Source organism: Lithobates pipiens, unplaced genomic scaffold (assembly GCF_037356315.1).
Source record: "Lithobates pipiens isolate NorthernLeopardFrog02 unplaced genomic scaffold, aLitPip1_a1.2 Scaffold_8, whole genome shotgun sequence".
NCBI lineage: Eukaryota > Metazoa > Chordata > Amphibia > Anura > Ranidae > Lithobates > Lithobates pipiens.
In genome coordinates, this window is record NW_027507903.1 from 172,100,447 (window position 1) to 172,114,063 (window position 13,617).

Genomic DNA, 13,617 nt, shown 5'->3' on the forward strand with positions numbered 1-13,617 from the left:
CAGGCGTAGGGGTTCTTGGCGCTGGTCAGTGTGGGCAGGGGGTCTCATCAACCAAGACTCAAAATTGGAAGGTAGAGGTCAACGCAGGCTTCACTATATAGGAGGTTGCTACAAGCATTGGATTTCTTTAGGATATAGCTTCTGAGAGGAGAGGAGGAATCTGCCAGCCGAGAGAGGGAATCAGTCAGGACCCTCAAACTCCCTCTAAGAAACCCTAAATAGGTAGAGCCCAACAGTGCGCTGCCACAGTAAGGCCAACACTAAGGGGCCCCGGATGACAGATTACAGGCTAGGTGAAAAACCACGGACAAACACAAGTGAAAGCAAGTAGATACAGCAACCTCCAGCTTATCTGTGTCCTGCTGGTGCCAAGGATTCTAGCATTAAATTCCCAATGCACATATTCCTGAAAAAATGGCTGTGTATGTAGACGGGTGCTGCTGTGACTATCAGCTGGAACCAAAGACAATCAGAGTGAATGAAGGTCACCAGGGATCTACAAAATGGATCCAAAGCCTTAATCGGTAATCACATTGTTACAGCAGAAGCAACATTTCAGAGCCTCGCAGGACCCTTTCCGTCACACGCCTGATGAAGGTGTAATGGGAGATTAAAGCTTTGGACCCATTTTTGGAGACCTGCGATATCCTGGTGACATTCTTTCACACTGCTGGTGCCAGCTCCTCCATCTGCAGCATCCTGACAAGCTCTGCTTAAGGAACCACTATTAAAGGCACCATCCGACAATTCCCTTGCGTCAAGAATGAGGCTTGGAACCACAGCCTCCGATGCCTGGAAACAACTTCATTCCACATTTGGGATTAATGTCCCAACAACATTTTGTCAAAACAGGAACACAACCAGGCCACACACCAATGCAGTTACTGCTTAAGCCCCCACCACAAAGTGCACGCAACCAGACTGGGAACCCACACTGCCTATCCTAGTCCCTTTCAATGTGGTGTGACGCTTCCAGACATTGGTTTCCCCAGGTGCAGAAGGCAAAAGGAAACCAAGTCACCTCCTTCCCATACTGAGGAGGGGTCAAATCTCGCAGAAAACCCTACCAGCTGGTTCCAGGGGAGCCAGGTAGGTAAAGGGGTGGGTGGAAGAAAAGGAAAGCTAGACAGAGGCCTCTTCTTACCCAGGTTCCAGGCAATGCATCTCCTCCAGCCAGAGGAAACACAAACTGACCAGTTCAAGCAATAGGACTTCCTTTTAAAGTATATTTGGTGATGTGTTTCCTCTTGGAGGAGGTACCTATATCTTATATGCTGTCCTGGAAGACAATTTGGGAAATATAGCATACAGATATTTTCTGAAGAGAAGAGTCCATGAGTTCAGTACCGGGTGTGACACCTGGGCATGTATAAAGTAACACCTGAAATATTAATTGGCACAACATTGGCAATAAAAAGAACAGTGGGTCTTCCACATAGGCAGTTTCAAGGGCAGGCAGATCACTCACCATCTGATGTTTTAGGTGAGATTTACCAGTCGATGGTGGTCTTACATTTAAAAAAACATTTAAACCCACAACAGGAACATCAGTCTGTATATGCAGCAAATATCCCTGACTTCTCTGATCCTCCCCTTTTACTCCCCCATCCATCCACTAATAGCACAGAGCCCTGGGAGGCACTCTGCACATGCTCAGTTTGGTGTGTATTACTAGAGATTTTTTTTTTTTAATGGGAGGGTGCGTGTGATCAGCTCTGTCCAGACAGAGGATTAGGGGTCATGCAGCCTCACAGGACAGTCAGGGGAGAATGAAAAAACGCCAACAAGCTTCAACCAGTGCTCGGCCGGACACGGATACTGCTGATCAGAAAAGGTATTTAGCAGTTTATATTTTCTAAAATAGTTGCATTTCCATTTAAACTTAACAATTTTAATAACACAATATGTTTTTATTTCCATTTTAAACTTGTTATTTATGCTTTAAATGTTTTTCCAAATTGGTATTACTGTATTAATAACATCAAGCAATTTTGATGACCTAGCCCTTATTCATATCACACGTATGATCCCTTGAGGGCTGAAGCTCTCTCAGCTATAGTCGTTTCCCATTTATTCAATTTGGGTGACCAATGCCAACCAGTACTAAAATTTAAAAGCAATGATAAACCTCTTTGTTAATAGAAAACAGGTCTGTGCCTGAAAAGCACCAGTGGCAAAACCCACCAATTATGGTAGAACCTGAAGAGGAGAGCACCATAGAACCCATTATATGGGTACGCTAGACCCACCTAAGCAGTCACAAGACATTTTATGTTTTCAATGGAGTGTTTATACCTTACATGAATTTGACAGCCACCAGATTATTATTGCAGTGTTTAGTACATATAATATGGGCCTGCTTTCTGTGCTGGCTATATATTTCAACCATTAAAAACTGATGAACAGAAATGGTTGTATTATTCACATGCATTTGAAATATCGTTTCACCCACCACGCTCACTCATCTATACCATCGATTGCATACGTAAAAATGCAAAGTAATAACTACCTAAAATGCCCACTACTAGCCCACAGGCCAGAAATTTAATAAAATGTGTTTAAATGTTTTCAACATTGTTAGTGATGTAGAGTTGCGTTTATAAAAAAAAAAAAAAAAAAAAAAAAAAAAAAATCGACACCCATGGCTGGGGTATTGTTCTTCTCAATAGTGGATGTGGCACATGACATTTCTCGTTAGGTAGTGGTGACGGCTATACATATTTTTCCATTGGTTGTGGGTGGAGTAGCTGACCCAAGGCATGTGTACAACAGGTCCATGTCTGGTCATTACTCTTTATGTTCCTCTAGATCAGGGGTAGGGAACCTCGGCTCTCCGGTTGTTTTGAAACTACAAATCCCATCATGCCTCTGCCTCTATAAGTCATGCCTGTGATTGTTAGGGTCTTGCAATGTCTCATGGGACTTGTAGTTTCAAAACAGCTAGAGGGCCGAGGTTCCCTACTCCTGCTCTAGATTATGGTACTGGATGTAGTTTCCTCACTAATATATGTGACCACAACATCTACAGCAGTGTGTAGGAAAAAAAAAAAAAAAATGCAGCTCAGCAGACATGGTGTGAACAAGCCCTTATTCATTTTGGTTTGCGTATTTGTTAGTGTGACTAATACGTTTAGCTCTGCTCCTATTACCTGCCATGTCTCCACACAACTCATCTATTTTAATGAAGTCAATTCAGTGGGTTGTGTGGAAAAGGCAGGGTTATTGTTTATATCATTGCTTAGCTATGACTCAAGAGTATGCAAAGGTGGAAAATATAAAGTACAGTAAATATTAGCAGATATGGATTACATACACGTTACACCATGGTATGCTGTTGTATGGAAAATGATAACATACAGCTAGTTTGCATGCCAAAACACGTGAGTACATGCAATGTATGCATCCCAAAACAACCAAAGTGTTACATTTTGCTTAAAAAAGAAAAAAGGCACCATTATTATGTGTGTGTCTCAAACTGCAAGCAATGTGCACTGCTGGTAATGTGCGTGTCCAAACCCAAAATGTTTGGCAGATACCAGCTTACTTTGCTCTAAATGTAGTTATCTCCTAAAACACAATTTAATGTGTTATTCAAGTAATATACATTTGCAACACCTAGTATTATTATTGAGTTGCTGATAAAAAAAAAAAAAAAAAAAAAAATAAAATGTACACACAAATGTACACAAACTTTGGTGCAAGTCAGTAGGAAAGTTAAAACACCAGAAGCTGGTTCAACTACAGGCTGTCGTTATTTACTACATTCATCCTTCAGGTCGCCATTGATTACTGTGTTAAAGAGTTTGGAGGCTCCATGGTTCAGGACTATGAAATCTTCCTGGGTAAGTCCGTATCGTTCCAACGCTTCTCTCAGTTTTACTGGTGGCTCCAAGTAATGCTAAGAACAGAAAAGTCACAGTTGAGCGGCATACTTTTTATGTATTAAATTCTGCACTGCGTACACTTTTTGTATATATTAGTAACAGTCCAAAAAGAAATTGTATATTTTCTTTATGTTCAGGACAAAATAGGCCAAATGAAATATGGCATGTGCACTTTTCAGTTCAACAATGGTCAGAAGAGGCAGCCTTACAGCTAGCTGTGGTGTGAAATAATCCTGAATAGGCTGGTTGTAGCTGGCACAGGTCAACCTGGTAATAACAGGTGGAGCAATGTCAGGTCATCTTGGCATAAGGAATGCTCACCCCACACTGACACAGGGGTACCTTATGCTGTTATCTGTTCTGCACTGCCTCTCTGGCCTAGTTGGGGAAATGCATGTGGGTCGTTGCAGCAGTCAACAAGCAGATCACCCATTATTTTTCAATGGGAGATCTGTCCACGTGTACTGCAGCCATGTATATATATATATATATATATATATATATATATATATATATATATATATATATATATATATATATATATATATATATATATATATATATATATATATATATATATATATATATATATATATATATATATATATATATATATAAAAAAAGGGGGAGGAAGAAAGAAGAAGGTTTTTCTTCTACTTCTTACCAGACCATTAATTTCAACAATCTTCCCATGTGATCATATGTACATTCAATGTATTTGTTATTTAGGTGTAATAGCCTCCCTTGTGTAGAGATTGAAATCCTGAGACTGCTGCTGGGCACCATTATCTTGGCTGTGAGGTCAGCAGCCGCTGAGCTGTCACTTAAGTGACATTCTATTGCATTTCCCTTTCCGCCCTCCCTTTGCATCTGTAGCAGCTACACAAAAGGTAGGAAAGGAGAGGGTTAGAGAAGCTTGGTCAGCATAAAGAGTAATTAGACACTCCAAGTACACGCGGTCGGACTTTCCAGCAGAAAAAAAGTCAGACGGAATCTTTTAGGCTAGGTTCACACTATAGCAATGCGGGAACGCCGCGAATCCGCGGCGTTCTCCCACATCGCATGACTCCCGCCGGCAGTTCACACTGCCCTATGCGAATGGCTGGGAGTGTCAATGAAATGTTAATGACACCCCCAGATCCATCCGCATATCGCAGTGCGATCTGCACACTCGCACAGGAATCGGATCGCATGGTGTGAACACCCATGCGATCAGATTCTGCTGCGGACCAAAAAAAGGGTCCCGTGCGAGTTTGCTGCGGGAGCGATGCAAATTCAGCCATACTATCTGTATGGCTGAACTCGCATCGCTACGGAGATCGGATGTGATTTGCATTGCAGTGCGAATCACATCCGGATCTCCCCCCGCAGCAGTGTGAACCCAGCCTAAATCAGATATTCCGATTATGTGTGGGCCTCAGACTTTTTTTTTTTATTCTGATGAATCTACAAATAGAACGTTTTAAATCTTTACGACTGAATCAATTCCTATTGGGAAAACCGCTCGTCTGTATGCGGTTCCAACGGACCAAAAATGACACATGCTCTGAAGTAAGAGACGGCAGCTATTGGCTACTGGCTATTGAACTTCCTTTTTCCAGTCCCGTTGTACGTGTTGTACGTCACCGCATTCTAGACGGTCGGACTTTGGTGTGAAAAAACGATCAAAAACAGCGCATCAAAGGGACTAGTAGATTGATGTGAAAGACTTTAAAATGTCATTTATTAAATGTAAAAAATAAACACAGACATCTGATCCCTGCAGGATCTCAAACACATAAAAAACACCAATCATTAAACGGACAGATGTTTGATAATGAAAAGCTCCTCAGATCTCTCAATTATAACTTTGGAAAGGTCAAAACCAAAGACCAATGTGCACAGCTTTCGAATGCCTAATGAATGCAATCAATCATCTGAAAGAACCCAAAAAGTCAGTGTAAACGAATGGAACAACGTTCCTAGGGACACTCACTTCATAGGTGTTCAATGGGCTGCAGAGCTGATGAGTCCAGTCTGATGACCGAGGGGGGAGGTGTTTATTTCAGCTCCATCTGAAGCATTCGGCTTGGAGGCAGAGGTGTAATGCTGCACGCTAGGTGGTAAGGATCAAGCTTAGTCACCAGATGATATCAGCTGTACACATAGGCAGCTTGGAGAACGCTGCACTGCCTGCAGTGCCGCTTGTCCGAGCGGCTGTGGATCACATGAGAGGCTTGTCACGTGGAAGGCTGTGAAGGGGAAGGTTGCTATGCCGACTCTCCTGCTTACATGTTTCGCGCTCCTGCGCTTTGTCAAGGAGCGCGAAACATGTAAGCAGGAGAGTCGGCATAGCAACCTTCCCCTTCACAGCCTTCCACGTGACAAGCCTCTCATGTGATCCACAGCCGCTCGGACAAGCGGCACTGCAGGCAGTGCAGCGTTCTCCAAGCTGCCTATGTGTACAGCTGATATCATCTGGTGACTAAGCTTGATCCTTACCACCTAGCGTGCAGCATTACACCTCTGCCTCCAAGCCGAACGCTTCAGATGGAGCTGAAATAAACACCTCCCCCTCGGTCATCAGACTGGACTCATCAGCTCTGCAGCCCATTGAACACCTATGAAGTGAGTGTCCCTAGGAACGTTGTTCCATTCGTTTACACTGACTTTTTGGGTTCTTTCAGATGATTGATTGCATTCATTAGGCATTCGAAAGCTGTGCACATTGGTCTTTGGTTTTGACCTTTCCAAAGTTATAATTGAGAGATCTGAGGAGCTTTTCATTATCAAACATCTGTCCGTTTTATGATTGGTGTTTTTTATGTGTTTGAGATCCTGCAGGGATCAGATGTCTGTGTTTATTTTTTACATTTAATAAATGACATTTTAAAGTCTTTCACATCAATCTACTAGTCCCTTTGATGCGCTGTTTTTGATCGTTTTTTCTGCTGCATCCATTTTTTGCCAAGTCCATAATGGGTTAACAGCCGCACATTGAGACCATCTACAGGACATTTATTTAAATAAACAAACATCCCACGAGATAGTCAAACGCTCTTAAAGAGACCATTCATTTGTGCGCCAACTTTATCTTGTTTTGTTGGACTTTGGTGTGATGGTGTGTAGGCAAAACCATCAGAGTTTATGCCGACAGAAAACACGTTCGTGTGTACGCGGCCTAAGAGTTGCAAGCTATGCTAGGGAAGTTACTCTCTCAAGTAGTAAACTTAATACATGATTTGTCTGGGCTTTTAAAAGGTGGTGACAGGATCTCACTATCCGTGCTTCATAAAAGAAAATGATGGTACCTCATTAGCTAGCGCGAATGTTCCCCAGTGAATCCCAACAGACTTCTTGGCACGGACATCAGCATGAATTCTGACTGCTTCTTCTGGATCCACATGTTGACACCTCATGAACCATCTATGGACAAGAAGATTACAAGATTTAAAAATTGTACAGATGAATAAAAACTACAATGGATATAAAAAGTCTACACACCCCTGTTAAAATAAATGCTAAGTTTCTGTGATGTAAAAAGAAAATGAGACAAAGAAAATAATTTCAGAACTTTTTCCACCGATCGTGTGACCTATAAACTGTACAACTCAATTGAAAGGAGAGAGGAGGGGGAGGAGAGAAGAGACAAAATAAATGTGGTTGCACAAGTTCTTGCTCTTATAACTGGGGATGTAGCTGTGTTCAGAATTAAGCAATCACATTCAAAAACACATGTTCATGTAGGAGTCAGTACACACCGGCCATCATTTAAAGAGCTCTGATTAACCCCAAATAAAGTACAGCTGTTCTATTAGGTCTTTCCTGACATTTTCTTAGTCGCATCCTACAGCAAAAGCCATGGTTCACAGAGAGCTTCCAAAGCATCAGACGGATCTCATTGTTAAAAGGTATCAGTCAGAAACTTCAGTCACAAAACAAATTTTCTAAGGCATTAGATAAACCATGAAACACATCATAATCAAGTGGACAAAATGTGGCATGACAGTGACATTACCAAGAACTGGACATCCCCCCAAAATTTATGAAAAAACAAGAAAACTGTTCAGGGAGGCTGCCAAGAGGCCTTCAACAACATTAAAGGAGGAGATGCAGGAATATCTGGCAAGATGGAAGCCTTTTCTTAAGAAAAACATCCAAACCCGACGAAATTTTGCAAAAACACATCTAAAGTCTTCCAAAAGCATGTGGGAAAATGTTACGGTCTGATGAAACCAAGTTTTTTGCAAATATAAGTTTATTCAAGGTTTTCACATACATGGGGTAGATCCCCCAGGGAAAAAAAAGAAGAATAAAAAGTGACAATAAAGACAATGAAGGTCGCAGCCTCCATAATGTGCAGCATAGTAACAGGAAATGCGACTATCAACTACATAATACACCGTAAATATGGAATCGACCTCATCAGGAGTCCCCCCTCTGCCCAGGCCGGCAAGGGGGTCCACAAATATACCAAGTACAGTGAATAACTCAAGGTCTAGATCCAGAGGCCGAACTCGCGGCCACTGTAGATAGTCAGTAGGTCGCATACATAAGGAAACGGTTTGCAACGGTGCATAAACATAAGAAAAAGAAAAGAGGGGGGGAAGATGAGAAAAGCAGAAAAAGATGGGGGGGGGGATGATGTAGAGGAAAGAGATAATGAAAAGAGGGGGGTGGAGAATTTAAGGAAAGGGAGGATGAGGGAAGGAGGGGCAAGGAAAAGATTAGGAAGGGGAAGCGGAGGAAACTCGGAGTCTCCCGCCCGAATGCCTGTCAGTCCCCCCGACTCCCCTTAGTGCCCTAAAAGGGGCTCTACCTTCTGTCGAGTACACAAACACATTCCAGAGTGACCACGTTTTCCGGTAAACTTCCTGCCTATCCTGAGCAGTCAGTATCAAATCTTCCATTTTGTTAATTTCTTCCACCCTCCTCAACCACATGGCCACGGAAGGGGGAGTTTGTTGTTTCCAGAGCAGAGGAATACAAGATTTGGCCGCGTTGGTGAGATGGCGCAAGATTGACCGCGCATATCTCCTAGGGGGCAAGTCCGATAAATGTAAGAGGAAGAAGGCTGGGTCATTTGGGACTTGCCATTCCGTGAACTTCTGGACAATATTGCGGACTGCAGTCCAAAAGTCCAAGAGCCTGGGACAGGACCAAAAAACATGTAGGAGCGTACCCCGGTCTTCCCCGCAACGCCAGCAATGTGCCGGCGTGTCCGGGAAAACAAGGTGGAGGCGGCTAGGGGTCAGGTACCATCTTGTGAGGATTTTAGAATTCAACTCCTGTGTTTTGGTGCATATTGAGGACTTCAGGGTAAACCGTAAAACCTGCGTAATCTGTGCGGGCGTGAAGGTGCAGCCCAGGTCCCTCTCCCATTTCGCAAGACTAGAGATCCGGTGCGTTGGCGGCGGCCTATTCAGGAGCCCATACATTTGAGAAAGAAGTCGGGGGATAGGTTCTGTGCCAGAGAAGTACTCTTCAAATACCGTCAGCGATCTAGAGTGAGCCAAGGGGCTCAGGATGGACTGGAGGAAGTGATGCAGACGCACGGCATCCCAAAAATCTAAACCGTAGGGACCCCTGCGGTCCATAAGGGCACCAATAGAAACCCAGCCGTCGCGTGTTACAAACTGAGATGCCTTAGTAAGGTCGGAGTCACGTAATCGACGAAACTGCGTCGACGGTAGGCCCGGCGGGAATCTAGGATTACCTAGAATCGGTGTCTGGGGGACGACGTGGTCGTTAGGGAGCGTTGAAGCGCCGCCCTCTCACTCTGATACAGGGTGTTGCTGAAACCAAGTTTGAGCTTTTTAGCCATAATTTCAAAAGATAACCCTACCCACAGTGAAGCATGGTGGTGGCAGCATCATGCTTTGGGGCCATTTTTCTTCACCTGGAACAGAGGCCTTAGACCCCATACACACCATTAGATTTTCTGCAGATTTTTGTTTTCATATTTACCAAAACCATGTAGTACAAGTGCCTGGCCTGATTGCATACAAATTTAAACTCTTAAGGTTTGACCTCATAAGGTTTTGGTAAATGGGAAGTCAAAAATCTGCAGAAAATCTAATAGTGTGTATGGGGTCTTAGCCAAGCTAGGAGGGAATTATGAACAGTTCCAAATACAAGTCAATAATATTGGCACAAAACCGTTCAGGCTTTTGGTAGAAAGCTGAACATGAAGAGGAACTCCATCTTTCGGCATGACAACGACCCAAAGCATACATCCAAATCAACAAAGGAATGGTTTCACCAGAAGAAGGATTAAAGTTTTGGAATGACCCAGCCAGAGCCCAGACTTGAATCTGATTGAAAATCTGTTGGGTTATCTGAAGAGAGCTGTGCACAGGAGATGCCCTCGCAATCTGACAGATTTGGAGTGTTTTTTGCAAATATCGCTAAGTCAAGATGTACCATGCTGATAGACTCATACCCAAAAAGACTGAGTGCTGTAATAAAATCAAAAAGGTTCTTCAACAAAAGTATTAGTGTAAGGGTGTGCACACTTATGCAATCATATTAATTGTATTTTATTTTAAATTTTTTTTAATTTCATTTCCCTCCACCTAAAAGATTTCAGTTTGTTGTTCAACTGAGTTGTACAGTTTATAGGTCACATTAAAAAGCTGGAAAAAGTTCTGAAATGATTTAGGTTTGTCTTTTCTTTACATCACAGAAACCTGACATTTTAACAGGGGTGTGTAGACTATCTGCTGTACTGTACCTTTTAGTCATCATGATACTTAGAATACATTACACATTATATATATATATATATATATATATATATATATATATATATATATATATATATATATATATATATATATATATATATATATATACACACACACACATACACATATACACACACACACACACACACACACATATATATTTTATGTTAGGGGGTTCCAAGTAATTTTCTAGCGAAAAAAATAAAAATCTGATGATTTTAACTGCAAGAAACAAGTGTCAGAAAAAGGTTTAGACTTTAAGTGGTTAAACTTCCTGCATTTACACACAGAAGTTTTATCCCTTTGATCTAAGACAGAAGAGTTGCAATGTTGTTAAAAACTTGGCAGATGGCCAGAGTGAGCAGAGAACTCTCTACTTGTTACATTAAAGAAATTCTGTAATACAGATCTTAGAGTGGTTGAAATGAGATTAACTATTAATTGTCTAGCTTTGTAGTAGAAGAATCCAGGTGCTTAACTGGCCTGCCTGCAGTCCAGACCTTTCAATAAATGAAAATATTTGGTGCATCTTGAAACATAATACAAAAAATGACTATTAAGCAATTAGAAGCCTATAATATGAGACTACATGCCTCTCCCAAAACTCCAGCAACTGATCTCCTCTGTTTAAACATTTGACGTTTTCTATTGTGAATAAAACATGGGTTTATGAGATTTGCAAATCATTGCATTCTGTTTTTATGTAGATTTTAGACAGTGTCAACTTTTTTGGAACTGGGATTTGTATCTGCTTGCCATTTATAATTTATGCTCTTTTCATTTACAAAACATTGAGGTTTTTCGGTTGTAAAACACTCCATACCTTGGCTCATACGCTCCAATGGGAATTGCTGCTACATCAAAGGGCCCAAATCTTTTCCCAATCTGTTCAAAAGCAGCACAATAACCAGTGTCTCCAGCAAAAAAGAACCTATTTGAGGGTCCAAGAACAGACCAGCTACCCCACAGTACTTTGTTATCATCAAATGGTGTCCTTTTGCACCAGTGCTGGCAGGGGGTAAAAACGAAGGTCACCTCATCATGTCCAGGAACACAATTTTGCTCCCACCAGTCCAATTCAATAACATTTTCACAGCCACAACTTTGCATCCAGTTTAGGAGACCCAAGGGAACAAACCACCTCAGTTCAGTACCAAACCGCTGATTCAGCCCCAGTACAGTGTTGTAATCCAGGTGATCATAATGGTTGTGACTTATCACAACAGCATCGATTTTTGGAAGCTGCTCTATAGTACATGGTGGTCCTCTAAAACGCTTTGGACCTGCAATGCTTATTGGAGAAGCTCTTTGACTGAAGACAGGATCTGTAAGAAATGTCAATTCATCCATTTCCACCATGACCGAAGCATGCCCCAACCAGGTGATCCGTATCCCAGTCTCCAACTTGCCTGCAGACTCTGAATGTTGCACGAAATATGGCTCAATGATTGGAAGTTCCCTATCAAGTTCCTAGCAGAAAAAACAAAAAACAAACACACACACACGACTGTTAACAGGATAAACATATTTTAAATGAAATCTGATTTAGTGCAGATGTCAAGGCTAAAAGTTAAAATTTGTATATATATATATATATATATATATATATATATATATATATATATATATATATATATATATATATATATATATATATATATATATATATATATATATATATATATATATATATATATATATATATATATATATATATATACATACACACACACACATACACATACATACATGTACTGTACATTTGCCCAGGTCTTATGCAGGCCATACACAGAGCAAATTTCTTTCCTGCACGGGTTGCACCCTGTTTACTGCTTGTGGCTATACCAGTGGCCAGTGCTCGCATACAAAATCCAGCTGGCTGGTTGTGCTCGAGTTGATTGATCAGCTTCGTACATTCAGCCTACCCATACATGGTTCAAATCTTGGCCAGTTCAAACCGTCTATGGCCGCCTTATTCTATTAAAGATACTTCAAGTACAGGAAATACCTGTTGGCATTGATAGAAATCCCACTGAGTTCTTATTTCATATTGTAGGCCAACAACACAAAATGTTTTTGGTCAGTCCTGCTCATTATCTTTTGGTAAAATTACTTAAAAAGCAGAGTTCAGACGATTTTTATTTTTTTTAAAGTCAGCAGCTACAAAAATTGTAGCTGCCGACTTAAATCGGACACTCTGTCCAGCGATGCAGGCATACAAAGCTCCGCTCCTCTCCGAAGCTCCGGCATTCTTACTGTGGGCGCCCAGCTGTGGCTTCACAGCCGGGCACACACTGCGAATGGCCGGGCAATTTTCTGGGACCTGCGACATGTCCCAGAAGATGGAGAGGTGATCTTCCTTCTGGTGCAGCGGTTCCCTAGGAGGAAGTGGGAGCTGGATGCCTCTAAAAAGAGGGCATCCGCTCCCACTTCCCAAAAAAATTACATGCCAAATGTGGCATGTCGGGGGGGGGGGGGGGGGGGTTAGTGGGTCACCATCACTTAAAGCAGAAGTTCCATTTTTGGGTGGCACTTCGCTTTAACCACATCCAGTCTTCTTATTCCCTCACTAGCCTTGCAATACCCCACAGAGTGGTTCAGACAAGGACTCCCTCAGCGGATTCTTACAGGAGGGGAATTTTCCTCCTAGAAGGACCTCTCTCTGATTTGGCAGTGGTTTCAACCCCACGGTCCAACCAGGTGCAACAGAGCCTTTAATAAACGGGAGGGGGAGGTACCCAGAATACACCGCTTTCCAGTAACACAGAGCTACCCCATTCTGCTGTACTGTGGAAGGACAACACAACAATGCAAACACCCAGTAAGATAAGAGGCACCTCTCTTACCTGGGTCTGGCTGGTGCACCGGGTGCCTATATCCACCCCAACCGCTGTGGCAAAACCTACAATGCAGGGTACACAGGGGTTACTGCCGCCTTCTCGGCTCTTTAAAAAGTAACCTTCTGGCGTCCTCTCCTTCCTTACTGCTCGAGGGCCAGAAGGACGCAC

The 13,617-nt window shown here is 42.2% G+C and overlaps 1 protein-coding gene across 1 annotated transcript in view; it reads right to left on the reverse strand.

The window, feature by feature from the left end:
- Positions 1 to 3,646: 3,646 nt before the first annotated feature.
- The window catches only part of NAPEPLD (N-acyl phosphatidylethanolamine phospholipase D), a 39,767-nt gene continuing 29,796 nt past the window's right edge, over positions 3,647 to 13,617 (reverse strand). The window contains exons 3-5 of the mRNA XM_077468430.1: positions 11,433 to 12,079; positions 7,175 to 7,289; positions 3,647 to 3,898 (exon numbers count right to left, since the gene is read on the reverse strand). Of these exons, the coding sequence (XP_077324556.1) occupies positions 3,752 to 3,898; positions 7,175 to 7,289; positions 11,433 to 12,079 (909 nt within the window). The 3' untranslated portion in view covers positions 3,647 to 3,751. The remainder of the gene's footprint in view (positions 3,899 to 7,174; positions 7,290 to 11,432; positions 12,080 to 13,617) is intronic.